The 19,905-nt window shown below is 40.4% G+C and overlaps 1 protein-coding gene and 1 long non-coding RNA gene across 2 annotated transcripts in view; both read left to right on the plus strand.

Moving 5' to 3' along the window:
• Positions 1-7,727, plus strand: part of LOC120304850 (lipase member K-like) — a 36,302-nt gene extending 28,575 nt beyond the window's left edge. Inside the window, 4 exon segments of the mRNA XM_039335843.1 lie at positions 782-928; positions 3,197-3,268; positions 5,179-5,247; positions 7,455-7,727. Of these exon segments, the coding sequence (XP_039191777.1) occupies positions 782-928; positions 3,197-3,268; positions 5,179-5,247; positions 7,455-7,688 (522 nt within the window). The 3' untranslated portion in view covers positions 7,689-7,727.
• Positions 7,728-17,254: 9,527 nt separating this feature from the next.
• LOC120304876 lies at positions 17,255-19,300 on the plus strand. The gene is made up of 3 exons (XR_005555870.1): positions 17,255-17,347; positions 17,567-17,765; positions 19,241-19,300. It is a non-coding gene; the product is annotated as an uncharacterized LOC120304876 (long non-coding RNA).
• The last annotated feature ends 605 nt before the right edge of the window (positions 19,301-19,905 follow it).

Here is a 19,905-nt window from a genome sequence, read left to right on the forward strand (position 1 = left end):
AATAAATAAATAAATAAACAAATAAATATTTTTTCTTTTAGTTTTGAAATTTCCTTCCTTCCTTCCTTCCTTTCTTCCTTCCTTCCTTCCTTCTTTCCTTCCTTCCTTCCTTCCTTCCTTCCTTCCTTCCTTCCTTCCTTCCTTCCTTCCTTCCTTCCTTCCTTCCTTCTCCTTCTGTCCCTCCTATTCATTTTTCCATCTTTCTATCATCACCACACATATATGCAGACATCATTCAGAGCCAATGTATTACTAAAAAGGAGGATTTTCCTATATATAGGCTGTCCTTGATTTACAACCACAATTGAGCCCAAAATTTCTGTTGCTATGCGAGACAGTTCTTAAGTGACTTTTGTCCATTTTACGAACTTCCTTGCCACAGTTGTTAAGTGAATCACTGCAGTTATTAAATCAGTAACACAGTTTTTAAGTGAATCTGGCTTCCCCATTGATATTGCTTGCCAGAAGATTGCAAAAGGTGATCACATGTCTCCGAGATACTGCAACCGTCATAAATATGAGCCCATTGCCAAACAGCCAAATTTTGACCACATGATCACCAGGATGCTGTAATGGTCATTAAGTCTGAAAAACAGTCATAAGTCACTTTTTTCAATGCCATTGTAATTTCAAACAGTCACTAAATGAATTATTGTAGGTTGAGGACTATCGGTATGTTGCACTCTGTTCCTTACAGCTATATCATCTTCTGAGGAACTGCTGGGTGGAGTGGGGTGGACAATCCTGTATAACTAATACTCAACTCTCTGAAATTTTACAGATCTTATTTGGAAGAAAAGAGTTTTTGCCCAAAACGTATTTTGGTACTTTGTTTTCTACCAAAGTCTGCAGTCAGGAGGCACTGGCGTCTATCTGTAGCAACCTATTATTTGTATTGTGTGGTTTTAATGAGGGGAACTTGAATCTGGTGAGTACCATTGTTTTAGTATAATGCTGAAAGACTTTCTGTCTCTACTTTTCCCAGATAATGCCACTAGTTGGACAATATTTCCAGCAGCATTAACTATTGGAAGTTACTCACAAAGGTGGTTTTTCAAAAGGCAACTGGACTGTTCCTCAGGAAGACTTTTCACTTCTCATCCAAGAAGCTTCCTCAGTTCTGGCAGGATGGTGGGGTGATGGAAGGATTAGTTCTGACAGGATGGGGGCAGAGTTGGAAGGATGATATTTCTTTACTGTCATCTGGTCATTAGCACTCTCCTTAAGAGGTCTTGAGACCCCTTGGGGGTTTATCTGTGCCTCAAGAGTGGCCTCAAGAGTTCTCAGGGAGAGTGCTAACAACCAAAGTGTTGCAAAGAAATATGATCCTTCGAAAAAAAAACCCCATCCTTTCAGAACTAATCCTTCCATCACTCCCACCATCCTGCCAGAACTGAGGAAGCTTCTTGGATGAGAAGTGATACGCCTTCCTCAAAGAAAAAATAGTCCAGTTGCATTTTGAAAAAGCCCCTCTGAGACAACTGGATGACTGAGAATCTCCGCAGACATTGGAAGTTACAATTTTAGCATGTCAGGAGGACAACCAATTAGGGCAGCATTTTTCAAACTTGGGAATTTCAAGATGTGTAGACTTCAACTTCCAGTATTCATGCTGGACAGGGAATTCTGGGAGTTGAAGTCCATATATCTTAAAATTGCCAAGTTTGAAAAATACCTGATATGGGGAAGGAGTTCTGTTTATTTCAAAGATTCCCTTTTTAAAATTTATTTAATTGACATAGAGAACTCACTACTAAATAGACTTCTTTCTACAGATCAAGCGTAAATACATTTTTAATTGAGACGTGTTTAGAATATATTGACCACACTTGTTGGTGCAGTCACAGAATGGCTGCCACAGTATAGATGGGAAACCCCAAAACACCAATTTACCTGGAGAGAGATTGAGGATTTTTCACTCCCTCCAGCTCCCTGGTAACTGATTTTGCAGGGTTTTTTTTCTCTGAACCTATTGGTATGCCTCGAAACCAAATGCAGCAATTTTCCATGTTGTTTTCCAAAGAACATTAATGGATTGTTTTGTGTTGTCAATAAAAATTAAGCTAAAGCTGTGCGCTTTACTTTTCAGTATATCATCCATCCATCAATCCATCTGTCCATCCGTCCAAAAATCAAATAACATTACAAATTATCTACACACTCTAGAAGTATCTAGTAAAGCAGGGGTCTTCAAACTTGGCCCTTTTATGACTTGTGGACTAACTCCCAGAATTCCTCAGTCAGGCACGCTGTCATAAAGTCATAAAAGGGCTAAATTTGAAGACCCCTGTAGTAAAGTGATGAGCTCCTTTTCATTAGGAGAATCTGGGATAGACATTTGATGAGGATGTTTAGATTTGAGTTCTTTCAGTAAAAAATGAGATGGCCTAGAAGACTTCCATTATTTTATTTACTGGTTTGTGTATCTGAGCATCTTGATTTTCATTTGAAGACCATGAATGAGACGAAGGGAGAAATTTCCTTTATCTGCCCTTTTCATTATGAGGGATGGAAATGAGGTCTGATAGAGATACTCATTTTCCATTGTCTCTCCTTAGTTTGTTCACTTATTTTCCTAAGCATTACAGATTACATTATATTTTCTGTCAGTAATGAGATATTTGCCCCTGAACTTTTTGATAATATTATTGTATCTTTTCTGCCATTATGAGACTAATATGTAGTGGTGTTCAGGAGTGTCACGATGTTGGTTGCAACTATGTGACAGACATTTTTTTGCACGGTTGCAGATGCCCCTATCATTGTGCTCATTTTGTCCCAACAGTATGAACAAAAAAGAAACTTATTTTTTTATGAAAGCTTTCAAATATTTTCATTTCATTTCTATAAACCTTTGAGTGGGCTTTCAGCCTATTGATTCAGAATTATGTATTAGATTGGTTTACTCAATCATGGAATAAACGTATGGAATAAACTTATGAAATACACACATTTTGGCTTTATATAATATACACAATAGATGACTAATCTCAGTCCCTCCCTTTCTGGAGCAGAGACATTTTTAAGACTTTTGGTCTTCTCTGCCATAAGCCATGGTTTGCAATCATTAATGGTTACATTTATGCAATGTCATAAACCCAAAGAAAGAAACCATGTGATTCCTTAGCATAACTAAGAAACTGAGCTAAAATTAACTTCATTAAACAATAATCTACATGATGTTTTTTTTTTTCAGAGCCGAGTTGATGTGTATACATCATATGTCCCAGCTAGTACATCTGTGCAAAATATGATCCATTGGAAACAGGTAGATATCCTAAAGTAAATTGCTATGCTGGGAAGGCATAATATGTTGTGCTTTAAGAAATTGTAGGATGGGTAAATGGCTTTTCTTGAGAGTTCTAAGTTATTATTCTTTTTGATAATACCCAACTGATATTTCAATCCTGAGCTGTCCACGTTATGCTATCTCGGTTCTGTCCCAGTGTCTGAAATCTGTACTGATCTAGATAGGGAGAAAAAGAGTCAGATTTGAGACAATACTGAATGGTGGTGAATATTTGGCTTCTCCAGTTCTGGAGTTTTCCCATCTTTAGTTTTGAATGGGAGAACATTTCCCCATTCATGACTGGTCCACAATTTGAGGGTTTATTTTATTTATTTATTTATGAGACTTATATACCGCTTTAAGTGCAAGCACTCTCTAAGCGGTGTACACCAGTAAGCAATGTATATATATATTTACATTGCCCCCAACAATCTGGGTCCTCATTTGATCTCCATCTCTTGCTCAAAGAAGGCCTTTGCACAGATTTATCTAGTTTGCCAATCATGCCTGTGGATGAATTGGAAGACTCTTAGCAATTACTCAGATCCTAGTCACCTCACCAATGGATTACTGCAATGTACTCCAAATGGGGCTGCCCTTGAAAACCACCTGGAAGTTATAGTTGCTTCAGAATATGGTGGAACAGACAGCATATTGCAATATGCCAAGCTGACAACATTGCTCTGTGAGCTGCATTGGTTACCAGTTAGTCTCTGGCGGCAATTCAAGATCCTGATTACTACCTTAAAAGCCCTTCATGGCATTGGGCCTAATATTTGACCTCTCTCCAATAGTGTGTTTGTCTTGTATGACACAGTAGCTTTAGGTCCCTTCAGTTAAACAGTATTATCTACTTAGAACCTAGGGAATTTGCCATCTCTGTCACAGTATCTTCCCTCTGGAATAGCCTCCCTGCTTCCCCAAGAGTCCTTTGTGGCTCCCTGATGACATTAGAAAAGTCACTAAAAACTTGGTTATTCTCCCAGGCTTTGGGACAAGCTGTTGGTTGAGTTTGTTTAATATAGAAAATTGGATATTGGATGCATGTAACCAATTCCTTTATTTTTTTTGTATTGCTCTTCCTTTTTTTAAAAACAAACAAACAAACATGCAAATGTCCCAGAATCATTTGAAGTAGGCAGCTTCTAAATTGTATAAATATATAAATAAATCAGTCAGTCCCTAGTCAAAATTTGCATCAAGATTGTATCAGGAAAGGCCTCTTCTTTCAGTTTCCTCATGTTCCTTAACTTAAGTTAATGTTGTTAACATATTGGTCTTTTTTTTTTTTTGCTAATGACAATATACAGTACAGGGAATTGCTTGAAAGGCCAATAAGCATATTAAGAGAAGATGATCATCATCAGCAACTGCAGGGAGTGATCAAAAGAGGTGGGATGGCAGATGCAGTGTTATGATACAAGTTCTGCCCATCTTATGCATAACTTGAAGTTGTTATTACTACTGATATTGTATTTTATGTTTTTATTACACTATCTGTTGATGCACATACAAAAAGGAATGCCTTGCCTACCATCTTGCCTATTTCAACTCCCCTTCATCCCAAAGATCCTGCTGCCAATTGAGATTACAGGTCATTTTGCAACTTGCCTTGTTTAGCAACCACTCAGCTACGATGAGTATGAAAAAGTAACTTTATAAGCAATCCCTGCAGCCCTTGTAAAGCAAAGGAAAGCTGGAGTAAGATCATAAACATGGATTCATTTAGCGACTGCTTCACTCAACAACTAGGTTGGCGGTCCCAATTGTGATCCCTTAATGAAGACTACCTTTAAATATAGAATCTGTGTTCATCTTGTGACATTCTAGCTTTTCATTTCTACTGAAAAAAATGAATACATTCATTTGAGATTTCTTTATATTTGCAGGCCATCAATAGTGGTAAACTTCAGGCTTACAACTATGGAAGCTTTGGAAATAAATTTCATTATGAACAGGTAAGGCATTTTCCAGCAGATAGTTGTTTCAATATGGTACAATAATGATATGTATTGGACATTAGGTCAGCTTCTCCAAGCGTCTAGTTCCCGTGTGATTTTATGCTCTCCTTTCTGTTTGGAACCTGAGTCAAGTTATTATTATGTAACCAGAATTGCATCAAAGGAGTTTCATCCCCAGTGCTTGAAGCTCAGTAGATCTACAGTATTGGGCTGTTTGAGAATAGCCTTATCCTGGCTTTTGGCTACTGCGCACACAACCAGCCTCATCCAGGAATTCAGCCATTGATGCAACCAAGAACAATTCCTCCTTCCCTCCCTCGCTCCCTTTTTCAGTCTCTGTGAAAATGCACATAAAGTGAACTAAAAACAGATAAGTGGAGAGGAAAAGTAAAAGTACTGGTTGGTTCACAAATTTTGGCACAATGAAATAGACCCCAGGTCAAATCCCAAGGGCTTTTCTTCATTGGCCCAACCCCAGTAACTCATGCCTTTGATTGAACATGTTCCATGTGAAGCTGCCTTTGAAGACAACTTGGAGGCTACAGCTGGTAGCCTGCCAGTTTAGAATGGCATCTCTATTGAATTCATAGCACTGAAAGTATTCTTCTGGGCCTGCTTCAGAGAGGTGGTGAAGGCCCTAAATTATATAGTACCAGGCTATCTCAGGCAAACCTTTGTCAGAACTGAATTTGCTTGGTTCAGTCATCGAGAACAAGCTACCTGCAAACTCCATCCCTCTGTGAGGTTTGTGGGGTGTGGGTTAGACTTCTTGTATTGACTGTTCCTTTTGAATATTCTCCTGTGTGAAGCCCCCTCCCCTTACTGCAATTCCATAAACATGTTAGAGCAGTGGTTCTCAACCTGTGGGTCAGGACCCCATTTGGGGTCGAACGACCATTTCACAGGGGTCGCCAAACAAGCAGTCCGCCATTTTTCCCCTTTTCCTCAGCTTGCTACTCCCTTTTATTCTATTGGCTTTTGAAAGCCAATAGAATAGACTCTCTTGAATAGAGTCTAATTCTATTGGCTTTCAAAAGCCAATAGGAATTGTCCAGGCTGTCTCTGCCCTGCTGAGCCCGCCAAAAGTCCCATTCTGCAAACGGTGCTGCACCAGTTGAGTAGTCCTCGACTTATGACCAGTTGAGTAGTCCTCGACTTACGACCTGTTGGGGGTCGTGGCATTAAAAAGGTTGAGAACCACTGTGTTAGAGCAGTTTTATTCCAACATGCTTTTAGTCCTGGATGATTGACAGCATGTCTCTGTCACAGGTTTTCTCTGGACTTTTAATTTTTATCATACTGTTTTTAGGTAGCATTATTTTGTTTGATGTTATCTATTGACATTGGGGCAGGTTATAAGTACTATAAAATGAATGAATGAAGGAAGGAATGAGCAAATGAATAAGTAGGTAAATAAATGCAATAGATACAATGGGAATGGCCTTAAGAAGTATGGATAGTTATAATATAAGGCAGGGGTGTCAAACTGCCAGCCCGTGGGCCAGTTGCATCATATAGAGGCCACACCCACCTCAGCTCCGGCAATGCAAAAAAAGTCGCGATACATTGCGACACTTCATGTGACACAGTGAGTTTGACACCCGTGATATAAGGTTTAAGACTGAAAGTGGATTATGCAAAATTCTGCCTTGAAATTCTGCCTTATGCATGTATGCATCAGAAAACCAAATAGGCCTTAAGATAACAGACTTTCCCAAATGTCTTTAAGTATTATTGCACACATACACACACACACACACACACACACACACACACACACACACACACACACAAAACCATGCATTGAATTTGAATTTGGAAAAAGGTATCTTTCGCCATTTTGTACCCATCTGGAGCTTTTCAGAGTATACCTCCTTTATATATCATGACTACCTTTAACATAAAACATAATCGACAGAAGGAAAATGGTGAAATATGAAGGTAGGTCAACCAGGAAAAGTCTTTGGAGACTCAGTAATATGGGTGGAAGCATTGCATGCTGAATTAAAATAAGAAAATGCTCCTTGGAAGGAATGTCAGTACATTGCATTCTACAGAACTCATTAATGAATACTCGAGAATTCAACTCCATTTTCTTTCTTTTACCTTTTTGCAAAGTTGGACACAATTTGGCTAATAATATCTTTGTCTGAGTCTGAGAAGTAGGACTATATCACATTTCCTTTTTCATTTTTTAAAAACAGGATTTGCCTCCTGAATACAATATATCAGCTATGACTGTACCAACAGCAATTTGGAATGGTGGAAATGATTGGCTTTCTGACCCTGATGATGTTAATCAATTAATCCCCCAAATTCAAAACCTTATTTCCCACAAATTTATTCCTCAGTGGAACCATCTGGATTTTATGTATGGTATAGATGCACCTGATCAATTGTATTGTGAAATATTGGACTTACTACAGAGGAATCCTTGAGAAATGTTTGTCAGTAATGATAAGAAGTTCATTTGTTGTTTGTTTTCTATTGATTTTTCCATTTTTAATAAACTTTCAGATTACATACAAAATGAAAGACCATCCTGCGAATTCATACTCTTATCTCTATTAACTTGTTTTCCGTACATGACAAGTCATCTAACTTGGATGCATAAATTATTCGATTTACACATTACTCAGAGTTTACTTCATCTTTACAATGGCTCCTAAACTACTTTTCTTTCAAACTCTGAGTGGGATGAATACACAGAAATCGTATCCCTAATGGAGAAAATGCAGTATAGCCAACCTTACAGCCGTGGTAAAATGCAGTGTTGCAGGTTACTCCTTCTGACTGCCAGCTGCCAGCAGTTCAGTAGTTCGATCCTGACCACTTCAAGGTTGACTCAGCCTTCCATCCTTCCGAGGTTGGTAAAATGAAGACCCAGTTTGTTGGGGGCCATATGCTGAGTCTGTAAACCGCTTAGAGAGGGCTGTAAAGCCAGTATAAAAGTCTAAGTGCTATTGCTATTATTTACACATCTTGTCCTGTTTGTGTTGGAAGCACCTTTTAAGGTGCTTCTGGGCTGAAAGGATTAGCTGATGACATCACTGTTGCCTGCGGGATGCCTGGTTGGGGTTCCTTTCATGTGATTCCAAATAATATACTGTAACATTCCCAAATACTTAAAAGGTAAAACAAAACACGCTGATGCACTAGAACAGACTTCCCTGCCTTGATCACATGTGTTCGAGAGACTGCAATTCTTAGAACTAACATGGTTACCTACTAAACCCAATGAGAGCCAGTTTGGTCTAGTGGTTAAGGCACCAGGCTAGAAAGTAGGAGAGCATGAATTCAAGTCCTGCTTTAGCCATAAAAGCTAGCTGGTTGAACTTGGGCCAATCACTCTGTCCCAGCCCAGCCCACTTCACCGGTTGTTGTAGGGAAAATACGAGGAAGAAGCATTAGGCATGTTTGCTGCCTTGAGTTATTTGTAAAAATAATAAAGATGGGATACAAATAAATAACTGAAATTTAGTCAAGGAGATCTGAGTGGTCAGCCACAAAAATTAATATTTGGCCTATTGTTGCTCTTTTTCTCTTCTTTTGTCCTCTGTCTATAATTCTAAAGCTCTCTGAATAAGAGTAGAACGTGACATAAATTATATGATCCTGAAATTGTTTTCAAAGCAAATCAACTTAGAAAAAATGAACATTAATTCAACCATTACAAATTCACCTATTAAATTAACTATAATACAATTAAAGCATTGTTAGAAGAATTCAAGAGACTATTTGTATCCGAATTGAATTGTATTGAATAAGAAGGAGACGTCATTGATTTCTGTTCTCAGGAAAATGGAGTGGCTCATACTGATGAGGGACAAAGCAGAAAGTGCAGATATGCTGCCTTATACGTTACTATAATAAAAGGAACCTGTTTGATAGGGACGTCTTCCTATTGGATTGGGTTGGAAGACATCAGCCAACAGGGTGTAAATATGATCAAATAGCTGCTACACTCAGCAGGTTGCTACAGCTGGAAAGTGTCTACGGTTTATAAAGGGAGGTTCTCAAACTTGTTAGTGAGAAGAAAACATACCATTTAGGAGAGGACATTGGTAACTGATCTGTATCTCATCAGGAATATTGTGTGCTGGGTTTGAAATGAGAAGAATGAAAGAAAAGAAAGCAACATTAATGTAAGTTCTATCTTTCATCATGCCAATCAAAACATGTTTTTCAAAATGCTTATTGATGAAATGGAATTTTCATATCTAAAATGATCCATGTCTAATGGATTAATGTTTGGATCTATGGCTGCTGGATGAATTTTGGGGAAGGATTTTATTTAATTACTGATATTTATCTCATGGAATTCCTTCTCCTCCCCTCCCATCCCAGTCTTTCCCAGTTTAACTTTAATCCATATTCATACAAGAGAATTATTCTGTATCAAAACATTTTGAATTTAATAACATTAAATATGAATTTAAAGATTAAATGAGACACATATAAATGTACATTTACCACGAATTTTTAAGAAATGTTATTTTAAATCTCACGTGGATAATTTGTCTTTGTTTTATTTTACATTTGAAGAAATAATGTACAAAGAAACAGATGTTTCTCTATAACTATGGCACAATATGGCACAATATAGAATTATGTCCTGCAATTTTCATTCAAGAAAATGATTCTCTTTGGAAAATAAAAAATTACACTTTGATAGTTTAGGACAAAGTGCTCTTTAGGCCAAAGACAGATATGATAAAATATTTTTGATCACTTTTGGTAATATTGTAACTTTTGAATAGTTGCTACATTTTTTGATCAAATGCATTTGACTAATGCTGAGGTTAAAGCTATATGATTGTGCCTATATGATTTTTTAAAGTAGGTTTTAGTTTGAGTAGGAAATTCCTTCCTTCCTTCCTTCCTTCCTTCCTTCCTTCCTTCCTTCCTTCCTTCCTTCCTTCCTTCCTTTTTCTACTTTCTCTAGCTATCTCTGGTTTACATATTTAAGTTTTAAAGCTATTTTGAAAAAACTAAGATTATAATTCCAGTTAATATATATTTTAAATTTTGTTTTTATTTATTTTTAAAAGTGCCACCTTTATTACTGTTTATAAATGAATTTTATTACTTTATTACTGTTATTGTTATAAATAAATAACACAAGGTGGCAAACATAATACTTGTTCCTTTTATTGTCTCCACAACAACAGCCCTGGGCTGAGAGAAAGAATGTCTGGCTCAAAATCATCCAGCTGGTTTTCATGTCTAAGGCAGAACTAGAACTCATAGTCCTGATTTTAGCCTGGTGTCTTAACCTCCAGATTAAATGAACTAGGATATATAATTATCCATCAAAATAAGCAGAGCAAAGCAGCTGATTTGAAAATTTGGAAATCCTTTCAGAAAATCTAACCCATCACATAAAGAAAGAGAGATCTAATGATATAGTGCCAAGCTTTTTCCTGAGGCGCCATTTGCATATTGAAAAAAGAAATATATAATTGTTTAAAGACAGGTATCCCCAGTTATTAATTACAGTAATCTTTATTTCACTGGAGGCAGTAAGTTAACATTAACAAGTGGATTAAATTCAAGTTTATTTTTCATTAATCCAGGCATGTCAAACTCGCAATGTCACATGACGTCACGTGACGTATTGCGACTTTTCCCCCATTTCTGGCACAGTTTTGCGGGCGCGATTTTGGCGTGACATATCTGGCCCACAGGACGGCAGTTTGACATGCCTGCATTAATTATAGAATCTGACCTTCATTTGCTACTGGAAAAAAATGAAAAAGATGAAGTTAGGAAGATTTATCATTAGGGAGCTTTCTGGAAGATTATTAGTGATTGTATCTGTTATGTATTGATGTGAATTACTTGAAAACTGTTTGAAACGGTCAAACAGTTGTGCCTGTTTAAACTCCAGACTGTCTGTCTACATGCTTGTTAGCTTGTGTTTAAGCGGAAAATACTGCTTTAATTCTATTGGCCGCCACCTAGTGGTGATCTGTATAAATAGAGGTTAAGAGGCAGTTAGTGCTGCTTCTGTGTTAACTTAATAAATGGGTTGCTGTTTGCACCAATTGCCTCGTCAATGCCTCACCGATCTCAAAACATAACAGTATCTATACTTTTTTGGAATTAAAAGCTCACATAAATGTCACCATCCCATCATTGAAAAAGTAAAAGTGGCTGATGCTGGGATAATCGGCAACAAACATTTTACAACAATTGGCTTATTATGTCCTACACAAGAATTTGGTTTGAGGCTCCTGTGCACCTTGTATGCTCACGGTATAGAGTCATATCACAATGTTTGAGTCTTTCAAATTCATCCAGAGATGCCACATGAAGGAGACTCAAGCTGGGTTCCTCCTGGCATTGGTAAAAAGAAACCTTCTTTCTTCTCAATGAAATTGACTGTAGTTTTCATGTTCTTCCAAACAAGAAGCAGTTGGACATCAAGTTGGGCAGCACAGAGCATCTTCATTTCCTTTCCCTCTATCAAGTGCACAGTGGAGAACAAGGGGGCTATTTAGGGTTCAGTGTATCCAATTAGCTCCATGCAATTTTGTCCCTGGAGTGATGTGTTATCTGAAAAGTTTCCTTTATCAGATTATGTTTACCAAATGCATTTTATATCTTACACTGTACATCAATATGATTTTCTATATATAAAATGATTGCAGAACATTCTATATTTACAGTCTACCAATAATGCTGTAGTCATTATTATGCTTATATGTATACTTAATGATGTATATTTAAATTATGTTTCTTTGTTTTCTCTCCCCTCTCTTGCAATATCTTAACTGAATTATATTTAAAGTCATGCCTATACTACAATGGATGATTGTTTTACATTTCATTCATTCATTCATTCATTCATTCATTCATTCATTTCCTGTTTTATCATTTTTTATAAATAACTCAAGGCAACACATCCAACACACCTTCCTCCTTCTATTTGCCCAGCAATAACAACCCTGTGAGGTGAGTTGGGCTGAGAGAGAATGTAAGTGGCTCAAAATCACCCAATTTGCTTTCATGGCTAAGGTGGGACTTGAATTCACAGTTTTTGCTTTCTAGCTTGGTGCCTTACCCACTAGACCAACTGGCCCTCTCATTATATTTTCTGATTGTGTGAGTATCCATAAATCTGCTTAATAGATACATATCTTCCTCCATTGGTAATTACTCCATTGTTCTATAGATGTTTCACCATGTGGATGCTGATGGCTATGATAACCACACAAGGAATTTTGAATTCAGAAGACGTGAATGGCAAAAGATTTATGAATCCTGAATCATTTATGAATATAGTAAGTTGAGCTCTTAGAATATTAATCAGTACCCATCCTACCCATCCTGCTCCTACTCCCCTGTCTTAAATATTGTCCTTGTCAAGTTCAAAGCATGTTTATGCTGTTGCGACCATTATTACTTCTCTGCTTGCCAACATTCTTGGAGGGAGGGAAGGGGAAACTGGAATGCAGGCTCCAGATATCAAGGTCAGCCCGTGGGAACCAAGGACACTTCACTAAGTGTCTGCCTAATCCCAAGACATGTTCTCATAACAATATTGTAACAACCAATTGGACAATGTGAACTGCATGAATGGGAAAAGGAAATATTCTATACTTTTACTATAAGGTTGGGGGAGGGGGTATTTAATCATAGCTGTTTTTTGTTTTCATATGTGCCAAAATGATGCAGTCAATATTGTTTTGCATTAAAAGATTGGATCATCTCAAGATGCTTGCTTGGTTGGGCTCCATTCGCTTTTCAGCCTTCGCCACGTGTTTCTGGGACAAAATAAAAGTTCCATCAGACAAAAGTTCCATCTCACGAGATCTCGCAAGAAGTTAGAAAGTCTGATGGAACTTTTTTTTTTACCGATAGTCCCACAAACACGTGGTGAAGGCTGAAAAGCAAATGGAGAAACAGAAAGCAGCTGAAAGGCAGGTTAGTAAAAAAAAACCTCTTCGGGGAGGTGAGGGCATCTGGGCGGGGGCGGCAACCTTACCCTGCATGGTGGCAGGAGGGTTAAAGGCGGGAGCAGGGGTCCAGGAGGAACTGCAGAAAGCAGGCGGAGGGGAAGCAGGGCAGATTGTGGGCACCGCTCCTCGTCTCCTCCGCACTGCCACCGCTGCTGCTTTGGCCAAAGCAACCCAGCTGTTGCTGCTGCCGCTGCATCCCCACCTGGCTCTGCCGCTGCCATGCTGCTGCCCGCTCTGGCCCCGGGCAGCGCCTCTGCCCTGTGCAGTTGTCCCTCTCGGCCTGTGATCGACCTCCACCCCAGCGCCACCCCACAGTCCCGCCCAGTTCTGCTCCAGCCCCAGGCAGTGCCTATGTCCTGCAAGGCTGCCTTGCTCAAGCCCACGATTGGCCTCTGTACCACCTCCACCCTGCAGTCCTGCCCGACTCTGCTCCGGCCCTGGGCAGCGCCTCTGCCCTACGCGGCTACCTTGCTCACACCCGTGATCAGCCTCCATGCTGCTGCTGCCGCCGCAGTCCCACCCAGCTCCACTCCGGCCCTGGGCAGTGCCTCTGCCCTGCGCAGCTGCATTGCTCATGCCCATAATCGGCCTCCACATCACCACCACTGCCATAGTCCCACCCGGCTCCACTCCAGCCCCAGGCAGCAACTCTGCCCCGCACAGCTGCCTTGCTCACACCTGCAATCAGTCTCTGCACTGCCGCAGTCCTGCCCGGCTCTGCTCCAGCCCCTGGCAGTGCCTCTGCCCTGCGCGGCTGCTCCGTTCACACCCGCTCTGAGCCCACGATCAGTCTCCATGTCTCCGCTGCCACTGCAGGATGGTGCAGAAGTCGCACAACGGGGGTGTGTATCTGGGCAGTTCAGGCGAGAAGAAGGTGGGCTTTGTAAGGCTGGACCCTGGCAGTCCCAAGTCCTCCCGTGACAGGGCCCTGCTGATCACTGGCTCCGAGGTTGGCAGTGGCAGTGGCAAACATGGCTCAATTCTCAGCAAGCCCTGTTTGCTTCCTCTTGCCCAATGTCGCTGCTATGAGTCTATGTAACAAGACGGGCGGAGGTAAGGAACCAGGTAGGGTGGCGAGAGAAGGGCAGTCTGCGAAGGTTGGGTCCGACACACTTGGGGCTGCTGCCTCACTTTCTGTGCTGTGCTGGAGCTAGGCTGGACTGGGCCTGGAGCCTCCATGCTGCTTCTTCCCCTGTGGACATCGGGAATGCCCACCCTGCCTACCCCTCATCCCAGGGCAGCTGCTACCACCCTGCGCTCTCCAGCCTATCGCCGGCCAGCTGGTGCACTGAGCTCGAGCCTTGGGCAGATGGAGGCTGGAGGGAAGCGAGAGCCACAGCTGCTCAACTCCTCCACCTGAGGACACGTGCGGGGAGAGGTGCTGCCTGACTCGGTAAGGCGCGATCTGCCCGCAGAAGGAGGAGGAGGATGGAGGAGGAGGGCTGGCTGGGTACAGGCACAGTGCTGCCCACAAGGAGTAATATGACCAGCCCCAGCCTGGAGGGGGGGAGAGGCCAAGGGAGCCTGAAGGGAGGCATCTCAGCATGCCCGGCTGGCTAGCGACAGGCTGGAGAATGCTGGACAGTGGCAGCTCCCCCGAGATGAGGGGTAGGTGGGGTGGGTGCTCCTGATGTCCATGGGGGGAGAATCGGTGTGGAGGGTCCGTGCCCAGCCCAGTCCAGCCTAGCCATGGCACGGCAAGCGAGGCAGCAGCCCCACGTGTGTCCCTTGCCAGGCAAGCAGAACCGCGGCATTTGTGGAAGAAGAGTGCAGGCAGGCAGTGGAAGGTACGAGGAGCCCCAATCTCAGCACAGACCCTCCCCACTCTCCTCCTCCCCCCCTTGGAAGAGCTGTGGGGCTCAGGAGCCTCCCCCATGTCCCCCCATCTTCCCAAGGAAAGAAAACCATCACGAGACACTCTTCTGTTTTAACTTTTTTTCCTTGTCAGTTCTTGGAGTTTTCTTCCTGCTTTCGTGAGATGGCAGTGTTTGGGAGCGGGGTAACTGCCCCCTCTCCCCAAGCCATCAGCTGAGCAAGATGCTTTCCTGCCCACTGCCCCACCCGCCAGAGACCCCCTGGATCTCCCCCAACCCTGCCTGGGCCCCACAGGCATCCCTCCCCAAAATCAAGCTGGCCATGCCCACCCTAGCCACGCCCACCCGGTCTGCCATGACCACCGTAGCCATGCCCACCCAGCAGGCCACATTCACCCGGCAATACATAAGTGGGTTTTGGGTTGCAGTTTGGGCACTCGGTCTCTAAAAGGTTTGCCACCACTGCTCTAGATCACCTTAAATCTTCTGCTTCATGTTAAATATTCTTGGTTAAGCATAGTCTTATTGTCTGAGGAGTTAGCAATACTTGAGTGCTTCTGCCTTGAAGTTAATCCAGGTTTGGAGGACAAATTACTAGGCAGACTAAGAAGTCATAAAGCATCTCAGAAGAAGGCAATAATAAATTTCTTCTTAATTGCTGCCAGGATTACATGTAGGTTATGGCCAAAAAAGTCAAGAAGGCAGTCACAAAAGTGTTCAACATCTGCTATGCAAGATACATAAAAAAACTAGTTTGATCACAGTTGTGGCCATCATGAAAGATAATTGAAAAATAAAAAAGGACAAGTATAGAAAGTGGCACATAATTAAGTCAGAATATCAGCAAAGAACCCGAGCCTCCAAAGATGAAGTGAGGAAAGCTAAGGCTCAAAATGAACTAAGGCTTGCAACCAAAGTCAAAAATAACAAAAAAAGCTTCTTTTAACATGTAAAAAATAAGAAAAAAGTGAAGGAAATGATTGGTCCATTAGGGGGTGAAAGTGGCAAGAAGATGACAAGCAACAGGGAGAAAGCAGAACTATTTAACTCTTTTTTGCATCTGTCTTTACACAAAGGGAAAAAACAGACCAACCTATCAAAAATAGTGCCATAAAAAACAGAATAGAAACCCAAGTTAAGATAGGCAAGAAAATGGTAAGTGAGCTCATGTCCAGCCTAGACGAGTTCAAATCACCAGGACCAGATGGATTATACCCCAAGATTCTCAAGGATCTGGCAGATGTGATCTCAGAACCACTGAACTATATTTTTCAAAGATCCTGAAGCACTGGGGAATTACCAGAAAAGAGCTGATGTTGAAAAAAGGAAAAAAAATGGATCCAGGAAATTACAATGCCTTGGTAAGACCACACTTGGAATACTGCATCCAGTTTTGGTCACCATGATGTAAAAAAGATGTTGAGACTCTAGAAAGAGTGCAGAGAAGAACAACAAAGATGATTAGGGGACTGGAGGCTAAAACATATAAGGAACAGTTGCTGGAATTGGGTATGTCTAGCTCAGGGGTAGGCAACCTCAGCTCTTTTATGACTCATGGACTTCAACTCCCAGAATTCCTGAGCCAGCCATGCTGAGGGGAAAGAGAGAGGTTTCCAAGCTGAGCCATGCTGGCTCAGGAATTCTGGGAGTTGAAGTCCACGAGACATAAAAGAGCCAAGGTTGCCTACCCCGGTCTAGTTTAATGAAGAGAAGGATTGGGGGGGGGACATAATAGCAGTGTTCCAATATCTAAGGGGCTGCCACAAAGAAGAGAGAGTCAAGCTATTTTCCAAAGCGTCTGAACGCAGGACAAGAAGCAACGGATGGAAACTAATCAAGGAGATTGTTGTTGTTGTTGTTGTTGTTGTTGTTGTTGTTATTATTATTATTATTATTATTATTATTATTATTATTATCTTGACTTTTTACCCCAGACTATTTTACCTCAAGTGTTGACAAGAAAATTCTATATATCCATAGATTCACCAGCAGTTGATCTTGACTCAATAACATCGGCACTTTTTTACATTTTTTAGTTTTCCCCCTCATCAATTCAGCCATGATTTAGATTTATTCCTCATCAATTCAGTAATGATTTAAGTATTTTTCTCATGTAATCATTTCTCAGATAATTTCCGGGTTGCCCCACATACCGTATGTGCAGGGCCACACTCATTACATCACAATCTATTCTACATTATTGATTTGTCTTTCAATTTTTACAGAGCGAGAGAATCAGATATTGGGGATATTGTTGTGAAGAATATGAGGTCCTTACAGAAGATGGCTATTACCTAAGTGTGAACAGAATTCTGGGAGGTAAAAAAAAAAGCAGAAACAGAAATATAGGTTGTGAGTACTTCTTGGGAAATAATCAGGACAGTGGTGTTTATTCACATAAAAAAGAAAACCCTTCATGTGTGCCTTGAAGAAAAACAGTATCAAAATGTCACTTTCCATCCAACATGGTTTTATGCAATTCTGATTCTATGAACCTTATTATTAAGAATCTGACTTAAGAAGTTCTTTCTTTTTCAGGCAATAAGTCTGCTATATTATTAATGCATGGACTACTTATGGAAGGTAGTGTGTGGATATCAAATTTACCCCACCAGAGCCTGGGCTTCATACTAGCAGATGGTGGGTATGATGTATGGATTGGAAATGTCAGAGGAAACTCCTGGTCTAGAAGTCACAAGCATCTTTCAATTAATGAAACAGAATTTTGGAATTTTAGGTTAGTATTTAAAATGTAGCTCTTACTCAAGCAGGTTATCAGTCAATTGGTTATTCAACCAATTAATCAATTCAACGGTCAGTTAAAGGATGTCAAGCGCAAAAAATCAGGCATTCAGGCAGTTCAAATAATTATAGGCTTATTGCATGCTAAAGCTCTCTAAGAGAATCTGAATTACCCTGTCAAAGCAAATAGGCGGTAGATAAGAATCAATGAAATTCAGGGTGGGCTGGACTTAGATCTCTTCTGGGCGCAAAGGGACTCAAAACTGATGACGGGTTTGAGCCTTCCCTTGGGCTCAGCCTAGTTGTCTCCTGCAATAAATCTATTGAGACAGAAAAGGAGCGTTTCTACAAGAAATTGTCCTTTTCTGACCTAGTGCCTGCTTTCCATTAGTTTTCCAAAAGGCAGATCAGTTTCTAATTGCCCTCTGGAATTTACAGCAAGTTATTGAGTAATCCCCCACAAAAAAATCATATTGGTGTTTAATGGAATGTGGAGCAAATGTCCCATCTTACTTTCTTGATTTGGGCTAACAGGACACAATACCAAATGTCATACTCTATGTCTAATCCCGTTCAAAAGTTCTGTGATCAGTTGTGTTGAAATCTCTTGAAAGGTCTAGAACACTTTCATTTTCTAGTGTTAGGTAGCTGTATCACTACCATGTCCCAGCCAAAAGCTTATTGAATATGGAACCAGATATTCTGGATGATTGCCATCTTCTTACTCAATAATTCCAGGAAATACATCTTTGTAACTGGATAGATTGGCTGAATCTAAGGGATAATTTTATGTAGGGACCTTAACTGCTCCTTTAGCCATCAAGAAACAAGTATTTGAAATCTTAGTATACTCTTGTTTGTTTCCATGGCTGACATCAATGAAGCAGTGACAAGCTTTTGGGTTGAACGGTATGGTATAGAAAACTAGATTATGTTCATTCAGCCCAAAAGTTCTTCACTGCTTTATTCATCCTTTTCAATGGGTTAATCATGGTTTAATCAGATAGGAGAAACAAGAGTCAATGAAGCGTGTAAATCTTCTTACATTCTGTTACGTACTATTGCGATTGCTAATTTATAATTTTATTTAAACTTGTTTTGTTGCAGTTAGCAATTAGCTGACCTAAAAAGCATTTCTATCTCCTCTTTATCCAGATTGATTTGTTGTTTGCATATTCTGTTGGTTAAATATACTTGTTAATGATTTGCAAGGGGGACAATCGTAGAACATGATTGGATGCATTGATAGATAGTTTTTCTCCAAGATGATCTGTGTTCAAGTCTCCCAATATGCACCAATTGCTGCTGTAATTGCTTTTCTTCTCTTTCTTTCCACCTTTCCGAGAATTAAAGACTTCTCCAGATCTTTGCATATGTGTCCAAAATGATATACTTTGAGTCTGTGCCTCAGGGGAGAATTCTGGGTTGAGAGTTATATTTATATTTTACACGGCATCTTTACATTTGCAGTTTCCATGAAATGGGCATTTATGATCTTACTGCCATGACAGAGTTTATTCTACAGAAAACTGGACAGCATAAAATTTTTTATGCTGGTCATTCTTTGGGATCCACAATAGGTAGGTTGATGATTTGCTATTCCTTTTTACAGGAAGATTTTCCTGCTTTTGGTGATACCTGTAAAATCAGTAACCAATTTCAGAGAAAAAACTTGTTGCCAGATATATACTATCCGCTAATTTGGTGTCAGAGATATTGATCCAGTGTTCAAATTACTTCTGTCTGCTTGCCTCATCCTAGCAATGATCAAATTGTTTAACTATCAATACCATATATGTGCATTTTTCCCATCCTGAGCTGTCTAACATGCCTGGCTGAAGAATTCTGGGAGTTGAAGTCCACAAGTCATAAAAGGGCCAAGTTTGAAGACCCCTGCTCTACAGCCTAAAGCATAAAAGTTCATTTTTTTCCCTGAGAAAAGAGCCAACCCCTAGTTGACAGGTTTTATTTGATTCATATTTGCCTTCTTTCCTCTTTCCTGACTTTTTCTCCAGATAATTCATGATGACTGTGTCTTTGCCCAGCCAGTACCACTTTTAATTCATGGTTGTTAATCCCATAGTATCTCTCAACATTTAGAAAATTATTTTTACTAAAGCCAGCTGGAATCCCTG

This window comes from Crotalus tigris, unplaced genomic scaffold, assembly GCF_016545835.1.
Source record: "Crotalus tigris isolate CLP2741 ecotype Arizona unplaced genomic scaffold, ASM1654583v1 scf7180000017663.5292952, whole genome shotgun sequence".
Taxonomy (NCBI): domain Eukaryota; kingdom Metazoa; phylum Chordata; class Lepidosauria; order Squamata; family Viperidae; genus Crotalus; species Crotalus tigris.